A 17,910-nucleotide genomic window follows, 5' to 3' on the forward strand; every position below is an offset into this window, starting at 1 on the left:
TTTCCTAATTAAGCTCTCATGCCCTGCTCAATGCAATAAAAAAGAGCAATACATAGGTTGTATTCAGGATTCCAAGTATTTTTCAATCTGATCTTCTTCCACTTTACACTCCCCTTTTTAAAGCATGGCATACTTTTTCCATTAAAGCATTATTGTTAGTAAGATACTGATTAAGAATTTAGTTGTAGGATCTGGAATGCAAATCACAACAAACAAGAGCGATGTGACATTAAAATCAGAAGGGGTCAACTGTGTCCTATAAGGGGCACAGTACTGCAAGTTGTTTTGGGAAATATAATATGCCGACCACTTACTCAGATGTTGAAATTGATTAAAATACGTAAGTAGAGGGTAAGGGTGAAGGTAGATGAAATCTAGAAGTTATTGCAGCTCCTGCATATTAGGTCTATGGAATTTTCTGGAAATAGTTGCTGTTGTTTTTACTATCCTTCAACCTATACTTTATGAACCAGTTTACAATATGTAAGAGTTTTACTAGTCTATGTAATTTGTAACAGTTCTTTCTTGAATGTGTGTTTTCTTGGACAAAGACATAATCCCCCAAAATAATCTTTGCTGTCCAATGCAATATACTGCAAGACTGAAATCAACTTTGAATGTTGTTAGAAATGATTTCCATTTACTCATCAGGTTTTACTTTGTGTTTAAAAAAAAATAAAAAGCTCCTCACCTTTAATCTAGAAAGAATTTTACAATATATACTTAGAAAAGAAACTAAATGTAATATGCTGCTCCAGGTTCCATGATACAGAGACTTGTTCCCACATGTCTCACAACTTGCCTGCCAAGCTGATTTGATTATTATTTTAGTATACTCACTTTTCCAATCAAGCATAGCCTACACAAAGTATTGGACAGGAAGACAAGAAAAATGTTGCAATCACAATAATTTGTTACAAAACTATTTTTTCAATATGCCATTACTGATGTTGTGTTTCCAAAGTTTTTAGTCCAACAATATTATTAATACAGCACTGTGGAGATAATATTATTAATACAACACCGTTGAAATAATAAAGATGAAAATAAATAAAGTTGGAAATAAAGATATTTATTTCCAAAACAGAGTTATCCAGAGATATGTTATCCAAACTGAACAAACAAGCTAACTGTATTACATAGGCTAATGTCATTATTATAAAACCTGATTCAGACTGGATTATGTCTCAAAAGAAACTTTACAAAAGAAACATGATTTTCTTGCCTACAGTTATCAAGCAGGCTTACAATATTGTATTTCTGTATTAAGTCCAATATGACTACAGGTATAAGTTGTGAAAATTGAAACTATATTCTACTGATCTGAAACTGTATTCTACTACTAATACTTCTATCAATAAAAGTACATTTAGCACAAATAGTTAGTGGTCTACAGATTTACTGATGCTATACCTAACTGTTTTCATATGAAATATTGTTCTATATGATCAATCCACGTTAGTTCGAATGAATATATATATATATATATATATATATATATATATATATATATATATATATATATATATATATATTTACCTTCTTGTGTCCTTTCCTTTCCCATGGATTTCTATTATTATTCTTAATTCATATTATAGTGATTGTTCTTATTAAGAAAATCCATGTGATTGAAATGCATGCACTGCTCTATAATGAACGAGTGGAACTTCAGAAGATGTCAAACTCCCTTTCCCCTACCCCCAAACCACTCATCTCCCTTTTTTAATTATTAGCACCTTTGTTTTTGTAATAATAACAACGATATTCTCATCAGATGCCTCAGATCTCAAGTCATTAACCGGGGATGTCTTTATTGGCTCATTAGTGTGCAATGGTATGAGTTAGATCCCCTCAGGGTGTAGTGAACAGCCGTGTCCTGTTATGGTGAGCTACACAGGGTTGCTTGGTTGCATCATCGCAAAGCAAGCTTCCCCCAGAGCTATTAATAGAATGACGTCACCTCTGACCAGCCCTCGCACTAGTAAATACCTCAGCTTCCTCGCTTCCTATATAAAGGGGGTGATGCAACCCAGCGACGATATCTGTAAGTTTTCCTACAAACCAAAGACACTCATAAACTGGAACAGCACTTAAAGCATCTGGTCGTTTCATGAATATTCGCCTTGATTAAGTACAAAAAAGGTAAGTGAAGCGATTGCTGTTCTGTAGTGAAGTGTGTGTGTGTGTGCTGGCGCCCGGGGAAGTGTAGTGTGCACTGTCTGCTACAGCTGGAGGCAATGCTATTCGCTTCTCAAGGTACGCGCTCTGGAAATGGACAGGAAAGCTGATATTGAGTTGTAGTCCCTTTTATCACAACGTTGCCACAACGTTGTAGCAACGTAATACTGTGTTATATTACATTTCTACATCGTTGTGACAAAGTTGTGTTAGCAGGGAAGTAGTAGTAGAAGGAGGAGAATAAAAGTAGACTAGTCTTAGGTTATAAGAATTTTAATGCTCACTTCTTATTTTATATTGCCGAACTGTGTTTGTTTAGGTAGTTAGGAAGTTGTGTTAATTCGTTGGTTTTGTTTCATTGTTTGGTTTGTTTTAATCAAAACGGTACTGTTTTACGTTCACATTTAAAAACCGGCCGACTTTATTTAATGTCAGCTGTGATGGTGAGTTTATAATACAGATCATACACGGAACTCTAACAACGGGGGTATTTTAAAATAGTCAAGAAGCTGCTTCGATGCGAATGACGGATATTTAATTGATTTGGTTTCCGTGATTTAAAACAAAGCTATTTTGGTCTACTTTGTATTTCTAATGAAAAATGCAGTGGAATTAACATGATTAACTGATTTAAACAATATTAACAGAATGAAAAACTGTAGTAGTAGTAGTAGTAGTAGTAGTAGTAGTAGTAGTAGTATTAAACCATAAACCATATATAATCGTGCCACCGCTGAATGCACTGAATTTATCATTAATAGCCGATGCTTGTGGGACTCATGGTTGTAGGTATTTAACCTAGACAGTGTGGAGCGGGACGTTGCGAGGAATATGTGTCCCTTCTGTGAATTCCCAGACACCAGTTCCCTCGGTGTTTTATTTTTTCCTCTCTGTCTATAGGTTAATCCAGTTCACTTCTTGTTTCCTTCTTTTGAAGAATTTCTATCACTAGCGTTCATTAGGTGTACTCAGTATTTTAAACTGGTTAACCACTGAAAAGGAAGCGCATAGCATTATGAGAGGGAAATTTTTAAAAGCTTCTGGGAAAAGTACCATCTGATTTCCCAGAGCCTGGATATAACACATGTATTGTTAAGGGCCGTTTAGTTTTACTTTGTAGGGGAGCTTTCGTGCAGATCTTTCTCCAGATCATCCCAGTTATATGCCTTGAGTTGTACAGACTCTTATCATTTTGTAAGGACCACTGACTTAATCAGACGTAGACTTTTATAAGTTACTTAACTGCTTTCAATCGAAATAGGCTTGTAATAGAGGGATATTGAAAATGAGCCGTTCATTTTGTAAGTAGGTATCTATCTAGATCTATATAATAACATAATTCAAAATACATTGAAATGTTAAATTAGTCACTTTTCATTAGTTAGATGTGGCAACACCAGTTATGGACAGATGATAGTTGTTGAAGTAGCCAGAGAACCATTATGTGAAGCACATAGTAACTGTGATCTTTATTTCTCAGCAGGATGATGCTCCAGACCCCAGGACTGGGTCCCTCTGAGATCAGCGCCTCCGCCGTGGTGCCCTGCCTGTCCCCGCCAGGGTCTCTCATTCTGGATGACTTTACCAACCTGACACCTCTGGTGAAGGAAGAGCTGCGCTTCGCCATTCAGAACAAGCGGCTTTGCCACGGAATAAGCACCCCGATGGGCAACGGCTTGAACATGGCTTCAGAAAGACCCTGCGACATCCCCATGGTCAAGAAAGAGGTGAGACCAAGTAGCTGAATTCTGGATGTGCACTCATGTCTGACAGGACTCCTCATTTATTACCTTTACCTTGTGATTTAAAAAATGTATTTTAGTTGTCCGTTTTTGTAATTTACTAACATTTGAAAGAAAACAAAGTCTTGGTGTTATATATTATTTATTATCTGTTTTTAATACTTATTTCTAGGAATAAGTTAAAGCAACAGATCTGATGTTTATGAAGTCTAGGGCATAAAATGTGTTTGGCATTCAGGTATGCTTTGTTTAGTGTAGGCTAGTCAAGACTAAATTTCAAACAATGTTGACATGTAGTTTCATAAAACTAGCTAACTCCATTGTGAAAGTACACAGCAGCATGTTAGGACATGTGCATATGTGAATTAGGACCGAACCCAATGTTCCTTTCAATGTAAATTAGTTAGTCATAAATATTAAAATATGAATCCAAGGAGCTGTCCCTTGCAAAATATGATTTTGAACTATTCAGATAATTCTACCTTGCCACAATTCTAAAAGAAAGACAGAAAAACATATAATAATACTACCCAATATTGTTAAATAACAATATTTTAATGACAGTTAACATGCTATTTTATTCTGTGTTTTTTAGATTACAGTGTTTTTCTAGATTACAGTTTTAAAGGATTTATGGGTGAAGTCCATCAGATCTTAGAGATGTCTATGCCTTGTGCCATCTCTCTGTATGATCACAGGGAGTGTTCTGGAAGTTCCACAGTTGCACACGTTAACTGGCAATGCAAACCAGAGAGGAACATGATTCACTCTCAGACTTTTTTTGGTAGTTATTGAGCTGACCTGGATTTTCTTTTTATAAACCCTTAACAGTAACTTAACAAGTAGAATATTACAGAAGTAACTGAAGATATTAAAACTGACACCTACAAAATATTTAATCTTTTTCCATTACACAGCCATCTGACCTTTGAAAGCAGTGTAAAAAGTTCCCCCCTCCCCTCCCCTTTCAAACTCCATTCTTACTGATTAAAAAATCTTATTGTCAGGTAACCCCTGAAGAATCCGAAAGGAGGAAGAGGAGAAGAGAAAGAAACAAGATAGCAGCTGCAAAGTGCAGGAATAAGAAAAAAGAGAAAACAGACTGTCTACAGAAGGTATGTTGTAATTGATGCAGTTCAGAGGAGAGAGGTGACTACAGAACCAGTTAAATGTACTCTGCAAACATGCAAGGTTCATATATAAAGGTTGGGGTGCATTCATAATCTCAAAGCTTATAGACAGTCTTGTTTTTTAAACTAATACAGAAATATCCTACTTTAAGACAGGAAAGTCCTCGGAAACAACATGTCTCAAGTCAGACTAAAGTTTCTTCACTGAAAGAATAATCTTGAGGAGAATAGCAGTCCTGTACAGTATTGTCAGTAATAGTGGCCAGTAAAGCATTTATTTATCGCTAGAAAATAATCACCAATTTCGGAGGCAACTTTGCGAGACTTTTACATATGTGATATTCTTCCTACTGATTATGGATATTTGTGGGATATTTTTTAATAGGCTATTTTACTTGTAAAGGTGGTCATTTTAAGAACTGGGTGTGTGTGATTTTTATGCTTTACACATTACAATAAAAGTACTGTAAAACTGCATGGTACCACTATAGTCATCTATGAAGTGCTAAGTACCAGACACTTTATATAGCATTTAGGTAAAAAAACAAATGACATTACAGATGTATAATAAAAGCCATGACTTGTCTTATAGCAGTGTAATATGCCTATAGAGGGTATGATTCTGCCATAGAAAAAGAGTAAGGAAAATAGTAACAAAATAATTAGCTTAATTTGCTTAATTAATTAAGAAGCACTTTGGGATATTTTGAAGAAAAATAATAAAATATTTGGTAGCAGCCTTTTGTTCTATTGAATTAATTATAATGAGCTTAACATTGGGACTAAACAGGAGGGGCGTTTTCTCGCTGAATGAAGGGAACGCCATGGTTGGAATTGATTCCTCCATGATTTTCTGGGCGTCACACTCTTCAGCTGTAGTCTGTTTTACAAAGGAGATTAAGGCTGCTTTAAAAAACACCCGTAGAGCCTGAAAAAAGGACAAAGTCTAGGAAGGGTGATTCAGCTTTGATGAGTAAAAGTATCTTTTGTAGTTTAATCATTAATAAGATTACAAAATAAACAACGCTAAAGCCCATTTCAAGTTCAGTTCAGGTTCAGAAATAATCGCTCTGTTTTGCTTTATATCTGGAGATAATTCATGTTAAAGCAGCTGCAAAAGAATGGATGTATAAATGTATGGATGAATGTCTGAACTGTTAATCCCAGTACATATAAATGAAGGGAAAAGCAGGCCACCAGTTACACAGTATTAGTGTCCTGAATTCAACATTAAGGATGTGCCTGCACACAATTATGCTTACCTAACTAACTAGAAGACATTGATTTGTGTCACGATGCAGACAGCCTATCCTGAACTCTTAGGGTCCTTCAGAGACTGACAAAGGATTTCTCAGGCATGTAGAGTACACCATTACTACATACTAGCACACATCTTTCATGCCAATGAGTTGCAAAAAGAAGGGGGTGGAGGAGAAAGGGCCTGGGCTTAATTTTTTTTTTTTTTTTTTTAGGAATCTGAAAAGCTGGAGTCCATCAACGCAGAGCTAAAAGCCCAGATCGAGGAGCTGAAGAATGAGAAGCAGCAGCTGGTATACATGCTGAACCTACACCGACCAACCTGCATCGTCCGTGCTCAGAACGGAAGAACACCAGAGGATGAGAGGAACCTCTTCATCCAACAGATCAAAGAGGGGACCCTGCAGTGCTAGACTGGCTCACAGACTGGGACAATATCTGACCTCATTTTTCATATTGATGTGACAACACATCCTGTCTGATGGGGGGAGGAAGGGGACTCCCAAGTCCACTTGCTTTCTCTTTAGCTATCTGCAATTGAAGGCTCAACCATCAAACCCTGGGGTCTGGCACTTTTGCACTCCTAACTTTATTGAATTCATCTGCAGACAGAGACTAGACAGGGCAAGGGCGCCCTCTGCCTTGCCTTGTAAGGTGCCTACAATCTTGTAAAGGAATTCTCATGGCAATCTGTAAGAAAACAACCTTGACAGGAGTCATTGTAGCTGAGTCATTGTCACATGACACAGGCATGGCAAAAGCACAGGAAGTTGAAGACATTGGGGGTATTCTGAAAACCTGTTTGTAACATGTCTAGATGAATTTCCCACTGGTAAATCTTTATAACCAAGGCTAGTTATGGATGGGTGTTTTTTTTTTTTAATCACTGCTGGTATGGAAAGCACTTACATCTGTTCAAAAGATGATGTATGTTGTGTGTTAATTCTGTTGTGTATTTTGTAGGATGATGTGAGTACTTTTACTTTATTTTGTTAATATGGATTTCTGAAAACCATTGTGTGTAGATGGATAATCTACAAAAACCTAATTCCCCCTAAACTGAAAGGATTTATGTTATTTGCATTTTCCTGTCCATTCCCACTTGTTGACTGTGATTCTTTAAGGCTGCTTCTGCTAAAATCACTATCCCTTCAAGATTATTTTAAAATTTATTTATTTGAAGGAAAACCAAATTAACTCTTAACACAATTGTCAGAAGTCTTTTAACATAATTTTCTGCAGGAAAAGTTAATAAATATATCAAACATCGATATCAGAATTATGCAAAACTTAGATATGACCTCCAACAATGAAATAACAGCAAATCAGATGGCATTAACTCCCCTTCAGACTGTATTGTCCAAGGCTGCTCTGCTTTATGCGGTGGAATTCCTAAAACCCGTGTCTCTATCATTTTCACAGGGATTCAGGCTCCATTTTAACAAATGCAGCAGTGGAGCAGAACTAGTCAAAGTGTTTTTGCTTGAAATCCACCCAGGGGATGTTATGCAAGTGTGATCAAAGTTGCTCAGATGAGAAAAGTCTTGATCATCTTAGTAAGTACTCCTATTCAAGTCTGTAATGTAGGAGGGTGAACTTGTTTTAGCATCAATACCTATAGATCCGTAAATGGGAATCGGATGCAATATGTGTATATTCCATAAGATGTATCTCTCTAAACACATGCTGAAAATGCTGAAAGTCTGAAGTAGTACAAAAGAAATCATCTGCTCCAAGAATGTGAACTATTGACTGAGAGTTTGATTTCATTTAAATCCCTGGAATTCAAGCTTCATGAATGTGGCTAAAATAAACCAAGCACTCACACCACTTTAAGCTCCATCCTCACTGCACTTTACTCCAGTAATTTACTCCTGATAGTAGGCCAGCACCTAAAAGTGTTGCTCAACCCAGACTATTTTGCAGTAAATCTGTTGAGAAACCTTTAATTGTATCCCTAGATTGTATGTTTGTCTTTGTTTATTTTTTTCTTTAAACTCAGTGATTTTTCTTTTTTTTACATATTAGAAGTTAAGAACACTGACTGTCAATGTTTCATAGCGTATGAGGGGGAAAAAAAACAGTTTTGTTGAAAAGATTAATAAAATATGTTTAGCGAGAGAAAGGGATTTTATGTGACGCTGGCGTCAAGGTTTTCTTTGTTTGCTCACACTATTGCTTAGGATGTTCATTTACCTACTAGCATGCAAGATGTGGCTATGGTACTACTGAATATTTTAACAGAAATGGAAGCTAAATTTGTTTAATGTGATGTTTTTTGTTTGTTTCTTTGTTACACCATCCATGGTATTATTCAAGATTTAAGCTGTATGTATTTAAGATAAAATGTTAAAATGAAAGTCTAAGCAGTAGGATGTATAACTATGTCTATTCTATTCAGGTAAAACTTATAATACTCTACTGAAATGCTTTAAGAAGACATGTCTATACTGTCAAATAATTGTTTTTGATACTTTAATAATAAAAAAATAAAATTATTAATGGAGTTCTCACTGCTATTTAATGTTGAAGACCATTTCTTTCTTTTGAAGTGTGCACTTCCACATCCTTCATCTACATCTAGGCTTCTGATCTTTAGTACATTCTTCCAAGAATTCAAGAATGGAAAGTGAGATTCAAGTCTCATAGTATTTCTGATGCCACAGGTCTGTACATGTCTGCTTTCAGAGGAAATCCATATGGTAGATGACCAAAGTTAGGACATTTGCATCAAAAAGGTGAGAAAAAAGACAGGAAATGTTATTGCAAAGTGTTTTTCCACACCACTGGGTAGCATTTAGCAATGTTCAGAAGATAAGCCACAACATGTATTAATACAAATACGTGAGCCAAGAAGCAGTGTTTGGTGAGCGGGCACAAAGGATGCAGAGCAACAAAGGCTGGTAGATGTTGTGTGGGGGACATTTCTTACTGGATACTTATGTTTTAGTAGGCAGAAGATCAGGGTTGTCCTCCTGAACTTAGTTTAAAACTCCATTGATCACAGTGAATAAAAATACCAAACTGGCCTTAAACTTGGTGCAAATGGTCCAATACAAAACAATGATTTTTAAAAAGTGAAAGATGAGTAACTGTAATATCTGGATGTTCAAATCAATGTAGGCATTAAAATATAAACGAAGTTGAAATTGCTCAATGGCTTTGGCGTTAATTTAAATAGTAATAATAATACAATACAAACAAATGTGCTTCTCAGCTGGTCTGCATTTTAATTTGCAAAAAAAAAGAGGAGAAATCCTTACTAAACCACACCTATACTTCACTGATAACTACAGCGATGCTTTGAAGTAAACAGAATATTATTTATGTACGTAACGCTGTTCATTGAATGTTACCGGCGTCCCCATCATTACTCAGATTACATTTATAATCTTACTAAAGAAGTAAAGTTGTCACCTAAAGACGGGAGACATTTCAATAAATAAATACATTCAAATAAAGCATATATTGTAAACACAATTTTTTGTCATAATATACTGTAGTACTATCTCTATGTCTTCTGATTATTTAGCAAGTTGAACTGGCTGTTCAACTTAATAGGTTTTGTCGAGTGCTGTGGAATTGTTAGCCCCACTTCTAATCCCCTGTAACTGTGGACAATACATGTTTTTGTCTGCATTTTTATTATTCTTTTATTTTAGTGTTAGTAAAGTAGAATAAGTTGTTACAATGCAACAAGTTTAGAATTGCGCTACAGCTACTCCCACACGAGAAACTGTGTCCGAGGGAAAGCACACGTCTTTCTGTGCGGTTTGCCAAGCTGACGAAACAGTGTTCATGCTTGTAGCCCAGCATGGGTTCGATTTATTTCCAGGATATAAAGGTGTAAAAAACACACAGCAATCTTACGAAACAATATTTGATGACGTTATTCTGGAAGTATGAATAAAGACTTGAAAAAATCCTATTATGGGGAGATTAAATGTATATGAAGCAAGTATTGACTAATCATATTTTGACGTTGACAAAATGTGAATCCGCATTAAATTCGCTCCTTTATATAATTTATATATATATATATATTTTCCAATCAGAATCTTTTGCCATAGTATGAATCGATTATTGGCTTAACTGGACCAAGTTAGAAAGGTTTCATGGTTCTTAAGATACAAATTATTACAAAAGACCTATACACTTTCCACATCTGTGCACCCCTGAACTAAGAACACAAGATAAAAAAAAAATAAGAAAGAAAATGGATGACTATATTAAATTAAGTATTTCCTGAACAGAGCATCTGTTAAGAGCCCTTTGCTGGAGTCCAGGGTGTATCCTTTGCCATTGCTGGGTTTGGCCAGGCATTCCCAGTGTCAATGCACAACTGAACATAGTTCTCCACAAACACAAGCTACCCACATGGCTTCTCAAGCACTTGCAAGTTCAAGATGTTGGCTGTTCCCTCTGCATCCAATCCCCAGACTGACATGATAGATGGGCAATAGGCTTTTTTTTTTGCAGTGGGAAACATAGAGGAAAGTTTTGATGACATGAGTTTCAGAGGGCTGCTAACGTCTTGGTGCCAGATACAGTGCATCCGGAAAGTATTCACAGTGCTTCACTTTTTCCACATTTTGTGATGTTATAGCCTTATTGCAAACTGGATTAAATTCATTATTTTCCTCAAAATTCTACAAACAATACCCCATAATGACAACGTGAAAGAAGTTTGTTTGAAATCTTTGCAAATTTATTAAAAATAAAAAACAAAAAAAGCATGTGTACATAAGTATTCACAGCCTTTGCCATGACACTCAAAATTGAGCTCAGGTGCATCCTGTTTCCACTGATCATCCTTGAGATATTTCTACAACTTGATTGGAGTCCACCTGTGCTAAATTCAGTTGATTGGACATGATCTGGAAAGGCACACACCTGTCTATATAAGGTCCCACAGTTAACAGTGCATGTCAGAGCACAAACCAAGCCATGAAGTCCAAGGAATTGTCTGTAGACCTCCGAGACAGGATTGTATCGAGGCACAGATCTGGGGAAGGGTACAGAAAAATTTCTTCAGCATTGAAGGTCCCAATGAGCACAGTGGCCTCCATCATCCGTAAATGGAAGAAGTTTGGAACCACCAGGACTCTTCCTAGAGCTGGCCGCCCGGCCAAACTGAGCGATCGGGGGAGAAGGGCCTTAGTCAGGGAGGTGACCAAGAACCCGATGGGTATCTCTGTGGAGAGAGGAGAACCTTCCAGAAGAACAACCATCTCTGCAGCACTCCACCAATCAGGTCTGTATGGTAGAGTGGCCAGACAGAAGCCACTCCTCAGTAAAAGGCACATGACAGCCCACCTGGAGTTTGCCAAAAGGCACCTGAAGGACTCTCAGACCATGAGAAACAAAGATTGAACTCTTTGGCCTGAATGGCAAGCATCATGTCTGGAGGAAACCAGGCACCGCTCATCACCTGGCCAATACCATCCCTACAGTGAAGCATGGTGGTGGCAGCATCATGCTGTGGGGATGTTTTTCAGCCCCAGGAACTGGGAGACTAGTCAGGATCGAGGGAAAGATGAATGCAGCAATGTACAGAGACATCCTTGATGAAAACCTGCTCCAGAGCACTCTGGACTGGGGCAAAGGTTCATCTTCCAACAGGACAATGACCCTAAGCACACAGCCAAGATAACAAAGGAATGGCTACAGGACAACTCTGTGAATGTCCTTGAGTGGCCCAGCCAGAGCCCAGACTTGAACCCGATTGAACATCTCTGGAGAGATCTGAAAATGGCTGTGCACTGACGCTCCCCATCCAACCTGATGGAGCTTGAGATGTCCTGCAAAGAAAAACGGGAGAAACTGCCCAAAAATAGGTGTGCCAAGCTTGTAGCATCATACTCAAAAAGACTTGAGGCTGTAATTGGTTGTGAATACTTATGTACATGTGCTTTTTTTGTTATGTATTTTTAATAAATTTGCAAAGATTTCAAACAAACTTCTTTCACGTTGTCATTATGGGGTATTATTTGTAGAAATTTTTAGGAAAATAATGAATTTAATCCATTTTGGAATAAGGCTGTAACATAACAAAATGTGGAAAAAGTGAAGTGCTGTGAATACTTTCCGGATGCACTGTATCTCATTGTATGGGGAAATAAGTAAATAGGAAAGAAGGGTAGATTAAATTGTGGTTTAGAATAGTGCAAAGCTAAAAATGCTGACATAACAAGGTATTTGTTATGTATTTGTTAGTATTGAAGGAATTAAAGCAGGCTAAAAAGGCAACTGGTGTTGTATGCAGAGTTGCTGGTATAAATAAATATAAAATAAAATGCTGTAATAGAATAAAGTGGGATAAACCTAGATGAGAAGCCAGGAAATCAGCAGATTTATATGAGGGTGAAGATGATATGGAATGGGATTCAGATGAGGAACCACACGTAGTTGAAAGTTCTCAGTCAGAAGAGGAAGAGTATGAGCCAACAGAGGACCCAGCAGAGACTGGGAAGGAGCACAGAGGAAGCAAATGGCAGGTCAGCAGTTTATGGCTCCAGTTAGAGAGCAGGAGGACATTGAAGTTCCCCTTTCTTTCCCGGAAAAGGAAGCTATAGGTTACACCAATTAAAAAAAAAAAATTAAATTTGCTTCATTAACATTAAGTCGTGACACTAGTGTTATGATGGCAGGATCACGTGAAGCATTGCAAAGCAAGCATAAAGCATGTAAGATTGCAGCAGTAATACAGGACAGAGATGATGGGTTTGAAGGCAACTGTTTCATATGTGGGGAAATAGGATACAGAGAACAACAGCGCACTATGAGGCAAAACAAATCTGTGTGCCATAATTGCAATAGAAAGGGGGATATATGTTTGTTGGGGATATATTTATAGCTATTCTCTTTGGGCTTCTTAGATCAGCACAAGTAGTATAAAGGTTGTGCATTTATGGGGGTTTGTAACTATATTTGTTGAGAACATCAGCTGCCTAACTGACCACTAGTATAGGGTGGTAACCTTTTGACCCATGCCATGTAGCTGGGAAGCGAATCACAAATCAGACACACATACTGTAATAAACTGTAATAAATAAACTCAGGCATGTGTTAATTGTATTTTTAAATATTATGTATATGGTAATTCCATTTCTATGACTGTATTTCAACAAGGTGTATTCACTTCTGAAATGTTAAAACTGCAATCCTTTGTCCATCTAGGGGCATAAAAAAGGTGTCCCCTGCACAAGATCTTTAGTTATCTTTTGAACTGAGGATACTACCCAAAGGGGGAGGGGCCTATGTAATTGTTGTGGAACCTCTGTGAACATATGTGTCTAACAAGATTGTCTATAGGCTGCTGTACTGTCACTCATGCAGCCCGGCCCTGCTTGCATACTACTGTGATGTACAGTAAATCAGATTCTTTTTTGCTGTTCACCATCGTGGATTCTCCTCTTCAGAAATGTGAGCTAAAAATAATATATTGTGTTAATTCGACACTATATAGTTGATTGTCAGCTCTACCAGGCTTCAATCATATCTGTTCATATTATTGGTTTCACACACACAGGGCTCCGTGCTGTGCATAGCTTCATTTTCACTTTTGCTATATGATTATTATATTGTTTTTATATCTTCTTACAATATTTTCATCTTCTGTTATTAACGCACTGAGATTTGCTGGAGGATTCCATAATTCATATTTTTTTACCATCCCAGAAGTGTATATTGTCATTGTAGATGATGCTACAGGACCGTAATGACTCAGTGGTGTTATCCCTCTTCATCTGGCCTTTTACACGGTGGTTATCAACTGACCATTCCCCACAGCGAGGTTTTCAGCACGTACTTGGATTTTACAAGACGCTTCTTTTGAGATCCTGATAAGTCCTTCACATATTACTTAGTCTTTCTGGGAGTATACACTCATTTGGCTTAAAAAGTACAAAGGTCTCCCCTTAGCAGGTAGATGGTCATTCAAATTCACAGACTCACCTTTAGGAATTGTCACACAGCCTCGACTTCCATCTTCAATTATGCTTAACTGGGACCCTGTGTCTAATAAATAATAGTAGCTGAAATGTTATTGAAATTACACTTAAAATAGACATTTCACCCAAACTAGTGGAGCTACTTTCTATAGCATGCTTGATGTTTGGTGTGGTGAAATAAAACTAGATCGGTCTTTGAAAATCTTTCACATGGTAGTTTGAGTCCATAGTTTGAGTAGGTAAAATGAAAGTTATTCTTGTGTTTTGTTTGAGTCACACATACTCTTTGGAACTTGTGAATGGTCACGGTTACTGGTTTTACTTCCCCAGTAACCAATTAATGACTTCAGTTTGCCATTTTTTGGGTATTTTGGTTCCCCTTCAGAACCCTGTTTTGACTGAACACTGTGTACTGCCATTAGTTGAGTATGTAAGGTATTGCCTAAACTTTTCTGTTTCTCTGCTTCATCACTTTTTGCTTTCATCATCTTGTCTAAAAGGAAATCACCAGTCACCAAAAGGTCAGAAAGATAAGGTTTCATGTCTCTCTTAATGTCTGTTAATTTCACACTGAGAACCTGGTGTAAAGTGTGTAGATATACACGCTGCACTAACTCCTACTTTGTCATACTTAATGTCTGTCCCTGTTTGATGTGATGCAAATAAAACGTTCTATTTCAGTCCCATTATTCTGTTTGGGTACTGTTGTGGTGTATCTCTATCAAGTCAATCACTCATTAAATCTCGGAAAAGCTCAGTACTGTTTTTTTCACCAAGCTGTGATTTCAGAAAATTGTTTAACTCAGTCAGGGTGAGGTCATCTTTACTAGTAAGCATTTCCTTGAAATGCCCAGATTTCATTACTTTTAGGACTGGCTGTAGTTCTCATCTGCTTAATGAAGCTAATGTCAGATGTTATTTGTCTTCCATATATTCAAAATTCTTTCTTGTATCTCAATTTAATTACATTGTCATTAATTAATTAATTAATTAATTAATTTCACTACTTAAACTCAACCTCCCCCAATCTCATTTAGCAGTAATTAAGTAAACTGCTAACTGCTAACCAGTAGTGATTTTGAGATTAATATTTATAATAGCTAAATAACCCTTAACATTGCAATAACAGAATTATACTGGATGTTCGAGAAACTTATAAGTACCACACATTTTCTGTCTGTTACAGTTATAACCTGCTTGTCAGTTTTGGAAAATAATTTGCCAACATATTTCTAGCAAGAGCTATTATGTGGACATTACAAGTCCAATTTACTGAATGTGTCAGTTAACCTCGAAGAATGTAATTGTATGGCTTGATCAGAGAAAAATCCAGTCACATTATTCAAATTAATTTCAAACGTGCTTAAACATTTCTCAACACCCTATGCCACCAATGAGTAATTCACAGCGTGCATACTAACTGTATTAGCTAAAATTACTCTCGGTTTGGAGGTATTCATTAGTCTTTGGAGAACAAACAAAATGCACAAAATATACTGATCTTTTGCATATGTGGAATCATTAGTAACTACAGGTACACTGTCAGACATCTTTAGCAGTTTAGCAGTCTTGTACAAATCTGAAATTTGGGGTAGATATTTCCTTCTTAGTTGACCTGCTGTAGGAATTGCTTCTGCATTTATTACATATTCATTCAGAAATGCATGTAGTTTGAGATTATTCATTCATAACTTTTCCCCCTCATGTTTTTTTACTGGAGGATGCCATCTCATTGTTGTCTCAGCCTTTAGTTTTCTGTGTTTTTCTGATCATGAATGTTAATCCATTGTTGACTTTTCAGTGAGGTTCATAGATAAATTGCAAGTTGCATGTTTGCTCATTGAAATGCTTTTTGATTGTGATGTCTTTGAATCCTTGTTTAGGTATGTTAATGTTTTTTAATACATCAATTTATTAAATAACCATTTATAGTCATCGTGATAAGTTTTTATTTTTTTATTTAGTCAAAGTGTAATGTGTTGATTTCTTAATTATGAATTTGATTACTATAACCAGGGAGGCTGTAGGGACATTTAGTTAAATTACAACTGAAAAACAGAAACAGATTGCATAAAATGCAAGGCACTAGTAATAACGTCTAGCAAAAAGGAAAAAAAACAGAAACAAATCTGTCGAAAGAGTGTTTTAAATTCCCTCAAACTCCTGGATCAGCACTTGCTAATTAGCCACTTTTGGTGATGCAAGACGAAATGCGAGAGTTTCATTCAAGAGGAAATGTGACCTAACCACTGAGTTTCATTCAAGAGGAAACGTGACCTATGCAACACTCTCTGGCTTTTGGTAATGCAAGAGATTAACCCTAAACAGTTTAGCAAGAGAGCATTGCCAAACACCCTCGCAACTCTACTCTCATTTGACATCCACAGAGCAATATGTTTTGACACGGAGTTCACGCACTTTGTTGTATTATCAGATGTTGCATGTATCACACTGCGCATTTAGTGATGCATACAGGAAATATTTCTAATCACAGATTTTTGTGGGTAATCTTACAGTATGTCATATAATATCAGGACCTGGTCATTCTTCAGTGTTTAATGACTTCCATAGATAGCTCATCCTCCTGAAAAACCTTGTTAGTTTTTAATATTTTCTTGTCCTTGCGAGGCAAGAAAACAAAAGGAGGGTACTTACTATAGTGCTTATGTCAATGATTTAAAAAGCAATTGTAGAAGGCTGAGAAGATTTGTTTTTAAATGTTAATTAACTTAATGAAGAACTAATCAGTAATTAATCTGTTTAGGAAATGTACTTGTTTCTCTTTAGAGCACACCTAAGTTAAGATACCAAAATCATAGGCTTCTCGTCTTTTTACAGTTACATAAACAAGTTTAAGATTCGATCTAACAATCTAGGTTGGGGTGCTGTCCAGACAGAGAAGTAGCCTGAAGGAGTGATGGGGGGTTAAGCAGGTGAAGACCAAAAAATAAACATTAAATACATTTTAATAACAAAAAGGACAACCAATCTATATGGACAGCATTCTGGTACTAAAGGAACTGAAAGATACATTTCAGGATCTTTTTTTCTGGCTCAGGCTAAGCACATGTAGGAAACTAAGTTGTGCACCAAATATTTTCTCATACAGAATTCCAATCTGTGGGATTGTTTCCCTTTGTACACTCAAAGTGGACACTATCATCTGATCAGGCATTCATGAATAATGGCATTTTCAATAAGTCAGTTCAACCACAAACTGAAAATGCAGTTTTAACATGCCTCATAGTGTCACATGTGTGTCACAGTTAAGTACTGACTGGCTTTACTCACAGCAGCTTCATCACAGTTGGTTTGACAATAGCACACATCATTCCTGTAGGAGTACTACAGTTACAAGAAGTGAGTTACATCCCAGATACACAGGTTAGGACTTGTTTAGATGTGTTTAGCAGTAAGATAATTATTTGTGAATCTGGATTTAGATACATATTTTTACAGGTAACAGAAAGTACATATACAATGTTCTCATTGTTCCATACAGGAAGGAAATGATCAAAAGTTTTAATCACGAAATCAATGTGGGTGTTCTAAGTGGATTTCTCATCTTTTACCAGCAAATTTGTTTTGGGCAGCTTCTGTAAACGTGCTGAGTTCTGATAAGCTGTATATTCCAAGAAAATGAAGAAAATG

General features: G+C 36.7%; 1 protein-coding gene across 2 annotated transcripts; it reads left to right on the forward strand.

The window, feature by feature from the left end:
- Positions 1-1,996: 1,996 nt before the first annotated feature.
- atf3 (activating transcription factor 3) lies at positions 1,997-8,826 on the forward strand. 2 transcript variants are annotated; one of them, XM_066703697.1, is made up of 4 exons: positions 1,997-2,142; positions 3,662-3,905; positions 4,928-5,035; positions 6,523-8,826. In XM_066703697.1, the coding sequence occupies exons 2-4, from the start codon at positions 3,663-3,665 to the stop codon at positions 6,718-6,720; spliced, it is 549 nt and encodes a 182-aa protein (XP_066559794.1). In that variant the 5' UTR covers positions 1,997-2,142; position 3,662; the 3' UTR covers positions 6,721-8,826. The 2 variants fall into 2 exon arrangements, with proteins under 2 accessions (XP_066559794.1, XP_066559703.1); XM_066703606.1 differs by having other exon boundaries at positions 1,998-2,142; positions 3,659-3,905.
- The last annotated feature ends 9,084 nt before the right edge of the window (positions 8,827-17,910 follow it).

The sequence above is a fragment of the Amia ocellicauda genome, chromosome 1 (genome assembly GCF_036373705.1).
Source record: "Amia ocellicauda isolate fAmiCal2 chromosome 1, fAmiCal2.hap1, whole genome shotgun sequence".
NCBI classification, from domain to species: Eukaryota; Metazoa; Chordata; class Actinopteri; order Amiiformes; family Amiidae; genus Amia; species Amia ocellicauda.

Excerpts from the sequence above, each read along its gene's own strand:
- atf3 (XM_066703697.1), top strand. The coding sequence starts at position 3,663 with ATGATGCTCCAGACCCCAGGACTGGGTCCCTCTGAGATCAGCGCCTCC. Across the intron at positions 3,906-4,927 it reads TCCCCATGGTCAAGAAAGAG|GTAACCCCTGAAGAATCCGA; the intron begins GTGAGACCAAGT and ends TCTTATTGTCAG. Across the intron at positions 5,036-6,522 it reads AAACAGACTGTCTACAGAAG|GAATCTGAAAAGCTGGAGTC; the intron begins GTATGTTGTAAT and ends TTTTTTTTTTAG.